The sequence below is a fragment of the Trachurus trachurus genome (genome assembly GCF_905171665.1).
Source record: "Trachurus trachurus genome assembly, chromosome: 18".
In the NCBI taxonomy this organism is placed as follows: Eukaryota; Metazoa; Chordata; class Actinopteri; order Carangiformes; family Carangidae; genus Trachurus; species Trachurus trachurus.
The window spans coordinates 16,995,942-17,009,182 of NC_139909.1; the positions used below are offsets into that span (position 1 = coordinate 16,995,942).

At 39.1% G+C, this 13,241-nt stretch overlaps 3 protein-coding genes across 3 annotated transcripts; all 3 read left to right on the top strand.

The window, feature by feature from the left end:
• Nucleotides 1-25: 25 nt before the first annotated feature.
• On the top strand, nucleotides 26-1,932 carry LOC311001280 (cytidine deaminase). Its single transcript, XM_083992326.1, has 5 exons — nucleotides 26-231; nucleotides 358-474; nucleotides 964-1,075; nucleotides 1,163-1,220; nucleotides 1,704-1,932. The coding sequence occupies exons 1-5, from the start codon at nucleotides 69-71 to the stop codon at nucleotides 1,812-1,814; spliced, it is 561 nt and encodes a 186-aa protein (XP_083848452.1). The 5' UTR covers nucleotides 26-68; the 3' UTR covers nucleotides 1,815-1,932.
• A 424-nt stretch (nucleotides 1,933-2,356) lies between these two features.
• fis1 (fission, mitochondrial 1) lies at nucleotides 2,357-4,783 on the top strand. Its single transcript, XM_083992327.1, has 5 exons — nucleotides 2,357-2,421; nucleotides 2,850-2,982; nucleotides 3,456-3,532; nucleotides 3,693-3,798; nucleotides 3,896-4,783. Exons 1-5 carry the CDS (start codon nucleotides 2,377-2,379, stop codon nucleotides 3,997-3,999), a joined length of 465 nt encoding a protein of 154 aa, XP_083848453.1. The 5' UTR covers nucleotides 2,357-2,376; the 3' UTR covers nucleotides 4,000-4,783.
• A 4,815-nt stretch (nucleotides 4,784-9,598) lies between these two features.
• On the top strand, nucleotides 9,599-12,343 carry cldn15a (claudin 15a; the record flags this gene model as incomplete). The annotated part of the gene is made up of 5 exons (XM_083992324.1): nucleotides 9,599-9,815; nucleotides 9,962-10,126; nucleotides 10,269-10,350; nucleotides 10,439-10,546; nucleotides 11,804-12,343. 5 exons carry the CDS (start codon nucleotides 9,599-9,601, stop codon nucleotides 11,901-11,903), a joined length of 672 nt encoding a protein of 223 aa, XP_083848450.1. The 3' UTR covers nucleotides 11,904-12,343.
• Nucleotides 12,344-13,241: the final 898 nt, after the last annotated feature.

Consider the following 13,241-nt stretch of genomic DNA (forward strand, 5'->3'; position numbering starts at 1 on the left):
GTCAGAGTCGCTCCCCGAGTCTGGTCGATGACGCCGGGTCCAACCAGCCAATGACGTGAGAGTAAACAATGCGCGTGCAGCTGTGGTCAACCTCCCCCCTGCTGCTCTCTCTCGCGCTCGCTGATTCAGGAAACAGCGGTTCTGACTCAAAAGAAAAGTTACAAAAAGTAACGGGACTGTCGCATATTTGTGGCAAAAAACTGTCCGGACAGTCGTCTGCTGCAATGACAGGCAAGTCCACGTCTCTGTCAGACACTGTCTCCAAATGTGTCCGTAAAACGTGTGTTATCACAGCTCATCGTCCTTAATCATGTTGGCTAACTATTTACTAAACTCCGTGTTTCCTGTAATGCGCAGATAAAGTTAACGAGCTCGTTTCAAGTTGCCTTCAGGCCCGGGACAGGGCATACTGTCCCTACAGCCAGTTCCCTGTCGGTGCCGCCGTTTTAACAGCAGATGGCGTCATAATCAAAGGTAATGACCCAACAGGCGGTTTCTCAGTTTCTACTTTAGTTTTTTTCAGAGCACGAACCATAATAACAATGCAAGAATTCTACAATTTCAAAGTAAAAAAAAAAAAAAAAAAAAATCACAGTAGCTTTAATGTTTTGGCCACAGTTTCTGTCTCACTACACTGAATTTGTATTTTGGTCATCTCTCTCTCTATATGTACTAATTATTGGCTATTTAAGAGGGTGAAACAAGGAATATAGGTGAACTATAGTCAGGTGAATAAATATCTAAAAGTTACATACATCCACCAGCAGTGTGTCCTCCTTAATATAATAAGCAATCAATATTTACATGGTAATAACAGGCATTGCAAATTGGTTTTGTAAAAGTGAACAAATTAGTCTCATGTACATCAAACAAGGAAAGTATACAACTCACCAAATAATAGTTATTAAATCAAGTAGATCTCTTCTTCCACTGTGAAATAGTCTAATATTACTGTATCTCCAGGCTGTAATGTGGAGAACGCCTCCTATGGTCTGACAGTGTGCGCCGAGCGGGCAGCCGTTCAGAAAGCTGTGGTGGAAGGACACAGAAAGTTCACAGCCATCGCCGTGACATGGTGAGGCCCAGCATAAGGACACTGACAACACATTAAGACCCTCACGTGCCACATCCTCTCATGCATTCACCCTTTCCCTCTGTGTAGTGACATCAAAGACCGTTTTGTCGGGCCGTGTGGAGCATGTCGGCAGGTTCTTATGGAGGTGAGACAGCTCCTTTATGACCAACATAGATAACCATTATCCTGTGATTACTGTGTGAGATACACTGGAACGCTAACTCTTCCCTGACAAACACTTCCTCAGAAATTGAAGCTAATTGTGTCTGTGTGTAAACAAACAGCACTGTATTTTATAAGCAAGTCAAACAATGGTAATAACCCAAGCTTATAAAATGTTGTAACTTCCTCATAGAGAACAACTTGATCAGTAAATTAAATTGGTGTTACTCTTTGACTCGTTTACACTTTCTGAACCACTCGTGGTTTATTTTATGAATCCATTCATGCATTTTTTGACCTTTTTTGTTTCCAGTTCATGTTCATTTTTAGGATTCAGTTTCCCATTATGCTTTCATTTCTGCTCAGTATGACAATGAAATTGCTAGGCCTATCAATACGCAACAGTGTGGAGGTATAAAGGTATTAAAAGGTCTTCAACTCTTTCTTTTCATTTCTCTCTCACCAGTTCGGATCAGACTGGACAGTGTACTTGACCAAGCCAGATGGATCTTACAAAGAAACCAGCCTGAATGAACTGTTGCCTCTGGCTTTTTCGCCTGCACACCTCGGAAAGTAATTCAGTAATACCAACACCTCATCATTCCTTGCATTTTGAGTTGATTCACAGCAAAAAAACAAAAACAAACTTGAAATCAAACATCACTTGAATTTACAATAAAAAAGTATTTTTTCCCACAAAACATGCGTTTAATTGTTTTTGTGTTGCATTAGTATCATTTGTAGCAAGCTAGTATTAGTATTAGTGAGCCTATGGGTATTTAGTATTAGTCTAGCAGTAATAAAAGTAGCATTAGTTGTAGTTGTAAGCTTGTTAGTGTTAGTGTTAGTGTTAGTATGAGTATTAGGATTAGTATGAGATGACATTAGTAATGTGCTGGGATAACAGCAAATATGCCTAACACAAATAAACAAAAAATAAAAGATAAAAAATAAAATAAAATAACAATGATAATTTTGAAAATTGTGCAAATATACAACACCATTGGTTATTGTAGTCAAAATACAAATGAAATGTAATGAAGAATACACAAAAGACGTAGAGAACGTCAAAAATGACGTGGCCCAATTGTTACATCATGTGATAAAAGTGGGCGGGGCTCTATTCTGTTTCCGGAAACATGGAGGCTGTCCTGAGTGATGTGGTAGCTCCTGAGGACCTTCTGGTAAGTTTTCTCTTTAATAAACCTCTTACCTTGATCAAACACACACGTTAACTCAAAGATAGACTCACGCAGAGGCTCTCTTCTCGTCCGTGTCGTTGGTAGACGCTGAAACGTGAACGATAATAGGACGTACAGAGAGACGTACGTAGTCGCGTCACTTAGCTGCTAATGCTAATGATCATGTTTATGATGACAAACTAGTCACGATGTTTTTATAAGCGTCGACAATACAGCCAGATATAACTAATAGAACTAAAAATACGCTGTGAGTGATGGTTTAATTTTAATGTGGTGTTGGCAAACTACGTTGTTTCGGTTTCACTTGTTGTCTGAACACGATGATGAAGTTAAATGTCACAGTAAATGAACTGTCGCTTGATGCCTGAAGTGAAATGTCTCGGTAACAGTGTATTTGTCTTTGATGGCAGAAATTTGAGAAGAAGTACAACGCTGAGCTGGTGAAGGGAGCTGTGTCCAAAGAAACAAAGTTTGAATATGCCTGGTGTCTGATCAGGAGTAAATACTCAGAGGACATTAAGAAGGGCATCGTGCTCTTAGAAGGTAAGTTAAAACATTTTTGTTGTTGTTATGACATTACTATTATTATTGAAGGTGTTATTGATTATGCTGATGTTTTACAGGCTTTAAAAATCAAATAATCAAATCTGTTGGAAGATAATTAACATAAACCTGTAGTTTGATTCAATTCTTTCAATACATATCTTTTAAATATGTTTCTTTATGAATTGTGATATTTCATGGGACATTTTACAGCTGAAAAAACAAACAAAGGTTCCAATAAATTATCTTTATTTAATTATATAGCACTACTGATATGTTCTGTGCTAAGGTGTGGTTACATAATTCAGTACTATTTATTGGTCAGTATTGCTCTTCTAACCATAACATTGTATGATATTGTCAGGTGAGAGGTTTGATAGTTTCATGTTTTACTAAGTGAATATTACTGTGACATATTAGCCTGTGTTTTTCCAACTTCCATTGTTTGAATCAATATTACTTTTGTTGTGAAGAGCTTGTTCAAAAATCATCTAAGGACGACTCCCGGGACTTCCTGTTCTACCTTGCCGTGGCCAACTACAGACTCAAAGTTAGTAAATTCATTGTATTTACAAATTCTGGCATTATTTAAATATGTGGATTTGTTGCTTGTATCTTGAGTTTCACACCTGTGTGTAACTTTGCAGCCCTCACCTATTATCACCTGTCACAGAGTACTTTCTTTTTCCCATTCCCTGTTCTTCCTCCAGGAATATGAAAAAGCCCTGAAGTACATCCGGACTCTTCTGAAGAACGAGCCGGGGAACAAACAGGCTCTGGAGCTGGAGAAGCTCATCGACAAGGCTTTGAAGAAAGGTAAAAGAGATTACATTTGTTTATATTATTTGACCTTTTTTTTTTTGTGGAGTGAAAACAAACATCTTCATTTTGACATTCATCTGTTATCCATTAGACGGCCTGGTTGGCATGGCGATCGTCGGGGGAATCGGGCTGGGCGTTGCAGGCTTAGCGGGACTCATCGGCTTGGCGGTGTCAAAGGGAGCGGCCAAATCCTAACTCGGACATGAGACGTGATGCGTCTTCATTTTTGCTGGACTGACACACTGATCCTGCCCTTGCATAAAAAAACAAACAAATTAAAGCTTGTGTGGAGAAGCTTTGAAGGATGTAACATTTTGGTTTGGCGTTTTTTAATATTTACTGGAGCTTATTAAAGGGTTGAAATTAAGCCAGTGATTAACCTGCTTTCATGTAACAACAGGGTTGAAATTCACTATATTCATGACATAAGTCTGTTATCCTCCCACACTATAGCATGGCACTTTCATATTAACTCTGTAAATAACTTAGAGTAGATACGGTGCAGCTGAATTTTATTTAATTTATTAGTTAGGATGCACCTGAACCTAAATATCTGGAGTTGAAATTAACATTTTGTAAGAAAAAGAAAAAAAAAGTTGTAAAGGTACAGTTGTGGCTCTGTGACTGTCGTTTTCATTATTTTTGACATCAACAATTGTAAAGGAAAGTGTTACAGGTGCAGTAGGAAGTGGAGCTTGTTTTGCCAAAAGGGACAGAGTCGTTTGTTTACTGGTGAGTTGCAGTGACTCTGCTCTTGGACAACTGTAAGTCCAGATGTTGCTGTGAGGCCGGAGAACAGATGTTTGCATTTATTTTGGACGAGAGCTTTCTTCTCATTTGTTCTGAACACAACTTTAACATAAGGGTGGCAACGCAATTGAAATAAATACATTTAGTCATGTAATTTGCATTTATCCGTGCTGCATTTAATGACTTGTGTTTTCCATCTTGTTAAAATAATAAAATGATTTCAAAATAAGAGGAGATGTCAGGAAGTTATTGTCAAGCTCTGACATCAATAGGAGCTACACACACACACACACACAGGTATGTATATCTTTTTCCAGGGGGCTGAGTACAATTGGAACATGACAACACCTACAAACGAACAAAGCCACACAGATACTGATAAACTAATGAATACCAGAAGCAATCAGGCTGTTAATAGGCCACCGGTTACATATTTACAAGGTGACATATTTACACTACCTGTTTGGTCCAGCTAATAGTTGGAATAAAACTGAATTAATTACATAGAAAAGCAGCAAATTCTCATATTTGTGAAGCTGCGACCATGAAATGTAAATTTTCTGTCGATCAGATAATTGACCTGTTGTGTCAGATGTGGCTGTAGGTATATGCTGTTAAGTGTAGTTTATAATAAGGCACTGTAATTTATTAACTCTTCATATGTTAGATATTGATAATAAGTAGTATTTTTCAAATAAATCTAGTAGTAGTAGTGAAAAGTTCATTATTTCCCCTTGGAATTTCAAAATGAAAGTTCGAAGTGGTAAAAAAAAAAAAAAAAAAATCTGATCTAGAATCAGCCTTTAATTAACATCTTTATCAAGAGTGTCAGTGAGTGTTTTGATTGTGGGACATCTTTCTCTTTCTTGTCTTGTGAGCACTTTAACACACACAGACACAAATACACACTGATGACATTTACAATATGTATGTCCTGTGATAAACACAGTGAACAGGAAACAACATAATGTACTTTTAGAGTGAAATAAGCACATTGTGATTACAGGACGTCCCCGTAGTAATGATAATGGATTGCAAAACTGATTTTCCTGATCTCAACACCAAAATAAACTTTGTTTATATGGAGGCTCGAGAGTGTTCATGTGAAATAAACATACTGTAAATTGATGAAGGTTAATCATAGGAAATGACCTAATTAGCAATCACTTTACATAAGCTGACTGTTTAACATCCTCTGCATACATATGCATCCAAATGCAATTCAAAGTGTGTCTGGTGTTTATTACTGTTGTGAAAGACCAGGAAACTAATCTTCCTCTTCTGTAAGCCTGCACCTGATCTGTACCAAAGTTAATTTCTTTTATTGATCGAGCAAAGTTCAGTCTTATCAACGTCATTTATTGACTCTTAGACTTTATTAAACTTACGGTGAAGGTTTGGTGGAAAGTGTTAGATATTATGAACATTAGCTACGTGTTGAAGTCTTTCAACAGGACGACTGAGACGTGCACATTTGGACCAAAACGTGCCTGGCCTAGTTCACTCGATCATCCTCACATTTTGACCCCTGGGGGAGATTTAAGTCGGCGGCAACATTTTTTTTTTTTTTTTTTACAATGGGAAGGCTTATTGAGGCTATCAGTTGTGTGTGTGTGTGTGTGTGGCGTTATCACCCAAGTGGGCTGTTACTCATTAACCCACCTGACAGGACCGAAACTCCACAGGGACATATCAGTGAAAACAATCATCTTGTTTGGTGCGAAAGAGGCGATCGAGTGGGTAAACGCAAAGAGAAAAGCAGACACGAGGGAGAGTTTGAAGTCCCCCCTCCAAAAAAAACTGATTCGAGCAGCATTTGAACCCCGGCCGACGTCAGAAGTGGCTCCAGACTCTTCATGTGCACAGTTCAAACCCACTGAGACATCAATCATTCATCAAAGCTAGTGTAATTCAGATCAGCTTCAGTGAGTTTCAGTTACAAGGGCCAATGTTCAGTGACCATCCGCTTGTCTGAGGGATATTAATGTGTAATCAACACGCAGGAAGACAATCCATCCGGGAACATGGTGTGTAGGTGAAGATACACCCTGACATGTCATCAGATGTAATTTGAAGTTATTCTATAATCCAGAGGAACAACAGTTCATTGTGACTCTTAAAAACGTGCACACGAGGTTTCATCATGGCTTTAATCAGCTCGTCCCATCTTCCTATCGAACGTATCGCACTGTAGATTTCATGTGCAGATTATCTGTTGGCTTGACGAGATAAGAAAATACCTTTTTCATCGTCACTGAGTCACGTCTGAGGTTTTCACTGTCGTTGATTGTGGCCTTGAGGAGCACAAATAGATCCTGTTAATGGTTTTTAACCTTCGTATCGTCTTCCTGTCGACCATGAAACATCCGTCCTCCTGGGCTGAACTCTTTATAAAATAGAATCATTGATGACTGCTTACTCAAAAAAAAAACTACATTACACCTCTAAGTCAACTTCACTCCAACATTTTTATAGTTACTTTTGGGCTTTTAGATCTATAGAACTCATTAACATAAAAATCTGCCTAATTTTTGAGTTGATGTAAATAATTTTGACTGTAGTTTCAATCAGAGGAACAGGTGTTGAAGGACTATTACTGACAGGTCATTATCAAGATTTCATTTTCAATAATGACGCCTATCACCCATGTTATATGACACCTGAACACACCCTTCCCACATCATCAATCAATTTAATTAAAGTCTGGACTCCAAAGTGGATACAAATGACCCCTATCTCTTACAACAGCATCTACAATTTCAATATTTTAATCGTAAATAAAGCAGCAGACACATCTTCTTTTATTATGTTTCCCTCTGTTGGGCTAGTGTTAGTGTTGAGGTTGTCTCACTATCATGTTTTAATTACTTTTCCCCCCCTAGGAAGCTCCTGAAGAAGTTACGGCCTTCTTTCAAAGTTTCACCTGAGAAAAAAAAATCACATAAAGTTTTGTTTTTATAGACAAAGCCAACATGAAATTTGCATCCAACAACACAAACTCCCAGCAACCAATCCTCAGCCAAAGTGAGCCGTAAAAACAATGAGTTCTGCAAACAGCTCGGCCATAAAATGAGACGTTTATAGTGGAGCAGGATCTGGTTGTCAGGACACCTCAGATGGAGGCCAGACAGACGAGGCGAGTGAGGCTAGATTTTCTGCCTTTGTTTTAACAAAAAGATGGAAAAAAAACACAAGGTTGATCCTCGAAATGAATATTTTCAAGATAGGACTCAGTTGTTCAAGACCGAAAAATTACTCCACATGTCCATGGTGTTTATATGTATTTCTCTGAGAATGCAAACTTTTTAAAGCAAAATTTTAAGGGGGGAAAAACCCAATAACACACAGTTTAAAAAAATAATTAAATAAAAGAGGCAATAAGAGAAACTTAAAGACCAAGAAAGCCATCATTTACTGTGTCAAACCCATCCTGTATGACATCTGTTTGAAAAGTGCACAGCTAACTACATTTTAGCAGCAAGATAATAACTCCTTGTACGAGATAAAAAAGAACTACAACATGTTTTGTACCCGTCTTTGTTTTCTTCCATGGTGACATTCACTGTAATCTCTTTATTTCGTCGCTGATCCTTGCTCAGCATCACCAGACTCTTATTACCTCATTCACACACATTTATCTCCATTAAACTCTCCGTTTAAGAAAAATACACGATAGGAAGAAGGATGTAACCCCATTGTGCTGAGTAATTGTCGTCGCCTCTTTCTCAACGTTAAATATAGATTAGAATATTTGGTTTAATTTTTTACAACCCTTGCTGTGTCACTGCCATTGATTTACAGTCATCAGACTTTCCTTTGCAAACACCTGTCGCTTCCTTACAGAGAAGCGATCATCGACCCGGCTTCAGGTTTATCTGCTGTTTCTGTGTCTATTTCTGGGACTTCACTCTTGACCCTTTTACGTAAATGAGTCAAATCCCCTCGTCTCCACCACACTCGCTGGCTTTTGTCTTGAGATGCAGGTTAAGATTTAGCTTCATATTATCAGCGGGGTGAACTCGGTGTACTCCCACTGACCCGGGTTTGGCAACACTGACCCAGCAGTTATCAGAGAGGGGATTATTAATGAAGACATACAAACACAACGAAGCAGGAGGAAGTTGGTAACTTCAGACCTTATTTTTTGTCTCTGGTCCTTTAAATTAAACCAGTTGACATCTCACCAAATGTTATAAAGTGCTGGGCGTGACTCTCGGTGACCTTGTGTCTTTTGGCCTTGAGGTATTCAAACCAAAACAATAAAACTAACAAGGTTCAAGTTAGAAGCATTCAAAAAGAAGGAACTAGAGTAGGCTACATCGATCTGGTGCGAGTTCACGGGTGGGAAGTTTGACTGCCGTTCCATTGCACTTTCACGGGTTACAGGTCGGGAAAAACACGAGTTACGGGTTGCCTGGAACGCAGCATAAATCTAATGAAACTTTGGGATAAAGTCAAAACCAAAATTTTTCACATAGATCCATCACAAAAAAAACTGATAATAAAGTGTTTTTTTTAATTATTTTCTCATAAAAGAGATCAAAATTGACTAATCATATGCGAAAAGATGCATTAAAAATTGAATAAAAGGCCAATACGTGTTTAAATATGTCTCAAAAACAAACCACAAAGCATAAACAGTGTAGTGTCATTTAGAGCGACATATGACCATTGGACCCTGAGAGAGCCGATAAACACCTGTTCAGTTTCAGGGGTGTAAAAAGCAAAAAAAAAAAAAAAAGAAGAAGGAGAAGAGGAACGTGTGTGTGTATGCGTGTGTGTGTGAGAAAGAGAGAGAGAGTTAGGGGGAGGAGAGAAAGCAAGTCATATAAATGATTATATATATATCTGCTGAGCTGAACACATCTCGCAGCGGTAGAACAGACACCACACACACTCTCTCACACACTCTTTCACACACTCACACTCACACACACACACTGGCTCTACAAAGTCAAAGGCCTGACTTTTAATAACAATAAGAAGAAGTTTTGAATTTTAAAATCTGAGATCTGGATATACTATACACCAAAGCGGAGGAAGAATGGATCCGATTGTGGAAGTAGTGGCCTTGATCCTGGGCTTCATCGGCTGGGTGCTGGTGGGGGTCGCCCTGCCCAACCGCTACTGGAGGACCTCCACCGTTGACGGGAACGTCATCACCACCTCCACCATCTACGAGAACCTGTGGATGTCATGTGCCACGGATTCGACCGGGGTTCACAACTGCAGGGAGTTCCCTTCACTGCTCGCTCTGAGTGGTATGTCAAGAAAAAGACAACTTATTTAAAGCAAATATGGAAAAAAAGATGAAACACCTGTCAAAGGACAATTTCAATATGTATTTTCTATTAAAAGATGAGTTGAGAGTTCAGTGGCTGTTTGTTTGTTTCCACGCCACCTCCAGGTTACGTCCAGGCGTCTCGTGCCCTGATGATCACAGCCATAGTGCTGGGCACCTTTGGACTGGTGGCGGCCCTGATGGGAGTACAGTGCTCAAAGGCAGGAGGTGAAAACTACGTTCTCAAAGGGAGGATCACCGGCACTGCTGGGGTCTTATTCATACTTCAAGGTAACAAAAAAATGCACTGAAAAACCAATGTGTTTTTTAAAAAAAAGCCTTAAGATTTTCCAATATCCTATGACCTGCTGAAACACCTAATAGATTTGACTACCTGTCCTCATTGATTAAAGGATGTTTTTTCTATCAAAAGGTGTGTGCACAATGGTGGCAGTGTCCTGGTACGCCTTCAATATCACACAGGAATTCTTCGACCCTTTCTACCCCGGGATAAGGTAAGACAGTGCTGGTGGTGGTGGTGGAGGGACGACTGCTGAGGCCTAACTTGAGTGTTTGCTCACTTTGCTCTGCTGTGTGTCGCAGGTATGAAATAGGAGAGGGGCTTTACATCGGCTGGTGCTCGGCCGTGCTGGGGATCGCAGGAGGAGCCTGCCTCACCTGCTCCTGCAAATTCAACACAGCGGAAAAATAGTAAGTCCTTTTTTTTTCACAATTTGGTCACTTTTTGTCTCCATCTATAACACAACACAGTGTCACCTTCGTATGGAATCTGATAGTGTATTCATCTCAGCTCTCTAGCTCCTCCATATGCAGTAGGTTGACAGTAAAGTGTGTAAAAGTCTCCTTTAAATGGAGACATGTGTCAAATCTAACATCATTTACAAGCCTGTGTTTTCCTGTTGAGGACAAACTAAGAGAACAAACATGTTGTTAATCCACTTGTGGGATGAATCCAGAGCTGCAAGTCATAGTGCCCGTCCATCGAAACGCCCTTTGTTTACGACAATCATAAAATTGTAATAAAGTGTGATTTCAAAAATGCTTTGGTGACAAGAGTTCAAATCAGAGTAGTCATGACTCCACTGACCTAACTGGCAATCTGTGTTGCACCTTGTTAAACAGCCGTACCAGTCACAGACGTTACATTAAACAAATGTGCAATAGAGAAAAATGAAATATCGGGACTTTGTTGTGGAAGGGTTTGGAGTAATTTTCAGTCAGACGAGAACCAATGAAGTGTCTGGAAGCTTCTTACTAAATATTTGAAAATGTCTGAGTTTGGCGCCCCCCAGTGGTGGGGGAGAAGAGCCTACACCAGGGGGGTCCAACTCATTTTAGGTCAGGGGCCACATACAGCACAATTTGATCTCAAGTGGGCCAGACCAGTAAAATAATAGCATGACAACCTATAAGTAAAAAGAACTTAGATTTTTTTTCTCTTTGTTTCAGTAGCCTACATTATTAGGATGTTTACAGTTAATGAGCTATCCTTTTACAAAACATATTATGAACAAGCTAAAATTTCTTGATAAAAAATATGCGCAATTTCAACAATATTATGCCGCCTCTGTCTTCTATGTAATTTCACACTTGGCAAATTCATCCTGAGGGCCGGATTGGACCCTCTGCTGGGCTGGGTCTGGCCTGCGGGCCGCATGTTTGACACCGCTGGGCTCCACAGACAGATTACACCAGAAAAACCTGCTTAAAACAGAACATAACCATCTATTTATTTGTTTTATGGTGAAATACACCCTAAATAATAAAACAGTTAATCACAGCTGAATAGCATTTAGCTGCGTCATGTTTAGGATCCTGCTGATGTGTACTACGGTGGCTCTTGGACACCTTTTACTACTAAAGTTAAAATGTCTGCTGTAAAAAAGCCTGGAGTTGACATATGTACTAAATGATCACTGACATTTTGGTTTCACCATTTTTTTGCAGCCCTTTACCTTATCAAGCCAGAGGAGGGACCGTATATTCTGGACCTGCTCCAACCAGAAGCGTGGGGGCCAGTACTTATGGCCGTAACGCATACGTTTGAGCAGGATATGATATGAAAACAGAACTATGGCGATCAAATCCCTTTGAAATACCAGAGGTAATCTTTTCCATCACCCCAGTTTTTGATGACGCACTTAGCGCTCAGTTTTCCACACCTCAGATTAAGCTGTTTTTTTGGTCCATGACTGAGTGTGGGGTCAGCAGATGGGGAGTAACACAGCACCACTGAAACTGTATATAGCCACATTATCAAATGTGTATTGTGTGAAAAATGATGCCACTGAAATACTAACACTGATGTTGTAAAAGTTGTACAAAGCTGAGCTACTGTCACTGTTGCAATGCACAACCATGCTAAAGGATATGCTGGCAGTGATGATTTATTTATGTTGTGATGATGTTAGCACAAACACATTTACACTAAGTCACTTGTTTCGAATGAGATTCTGTAATCTGATGATCTGCATGCACACTGTTCGACGTTTGTTTGCAAAAGGGGAAGGTCAAAATTGTGATGATCCAGATGTTTGTGTGTCGTTTTTGTACAGTTTTATAGATAGTACTTGTGTAAGAGGGTGGAGGAAAAGTTATCTTTATTTTGATGTTATTTTGTCTGTTTGTTTTTTATTATGATTGTGCACAATAAAATGTGTCATGGTTAATATTTGACTGTTTATTTTTTAAAGTGAAACAGCACAATCAATAATTTTAATGCTGCAGGATTTGCAGCTTTGGCATGCATGTCTCTTTAATGCTGAGAATTCCCATTGTAAACATGTATTATCATTTTTAAAACTGTGTTAATCTGTGATTATGGATATCAGTATTGATATGGGTGACCTTGATAATGATATCAGGTCAGACGTATTTCGTGGCTACTGCCCATTAGGCTGCGTTAAAAACATGTTCTCCCTGACTTATTATTATTCATTTATTCTAAAGTATCTGCTATTGCATTGCACTAAGCTGTGAAATCATAAAGTGTTATGATAATTATGGCTCAAAAACGTAGACTTCATTTTTGCAGCAATAGGCCCCCATACAAAGTCAATGTGCAGTTAGACAATACAGTATTAATCTGTATGGAGGCATGATGCTGCCAAAATCAAGTCTACCATAAAGTCATAAAGTATATCATAATAACAAATTAAATGGTGGACTTAAGTTTGGCAGAGGTGACGTCACCCTCCCTACAGACGGCACTGTGTGCAGAGGTTGATAGCACAAATCTGTGTTCACATAAATTCAGTATGGTAGCCTACGAATAAGTACAAAAGCGAGAATGGTCATTTATTTATTTATCTTATCTTATATTTATATATCTTACGTTTACATGTGATTACTAACTACTTATTTCATTATCTTGATATAACAAAGT

Bases quoted from the DNA above. Each gene is read 5' to 3' on its own strand.
- fis1 (XM_083992327.1), top strand. From the start codon at position 2,377: ATGGAGGCTGTCCTGAGTGATGTGGTAGCTCCTGAGGACCTTCTG. The intron at 2,422-2,849 runs GTAAGTTTTCTC...CTTTGATGGCAG, and splicing joins TAGCTCCTGAGGACCTTCTG to AAATTTGAGAAGAAGTACAA. The intron at 3,799-3,895 runs GTAAAAGAGATT...GTTATCCATTAG, and splicing joins CGACAAGGCTTTGAAGAAAG to ACGGCCTGGTTGGCATGGCG.
- LOC311001280 (XM_083992326.1), top strand. From the start codon at position 69: ATGCGCGTGCAGCTGTGGTCAACCTCCCCCCTGCTGCTCTCTCTCGCG. The intron at 475-963 runs GTAATGACCCAA...CTGTATCTCCAG, and splicing joins AGATGGCGTCATAATCAAAG to GCTGTAATGTGGAGAACGCC. The intron at 1,076-1,162 runs GTGAGGCCCAGC...CCCTCTGTGTAG, and splicing joins ACAGCCATCGCCGTGACATG to TGACATCAAAGACCGTTTTG.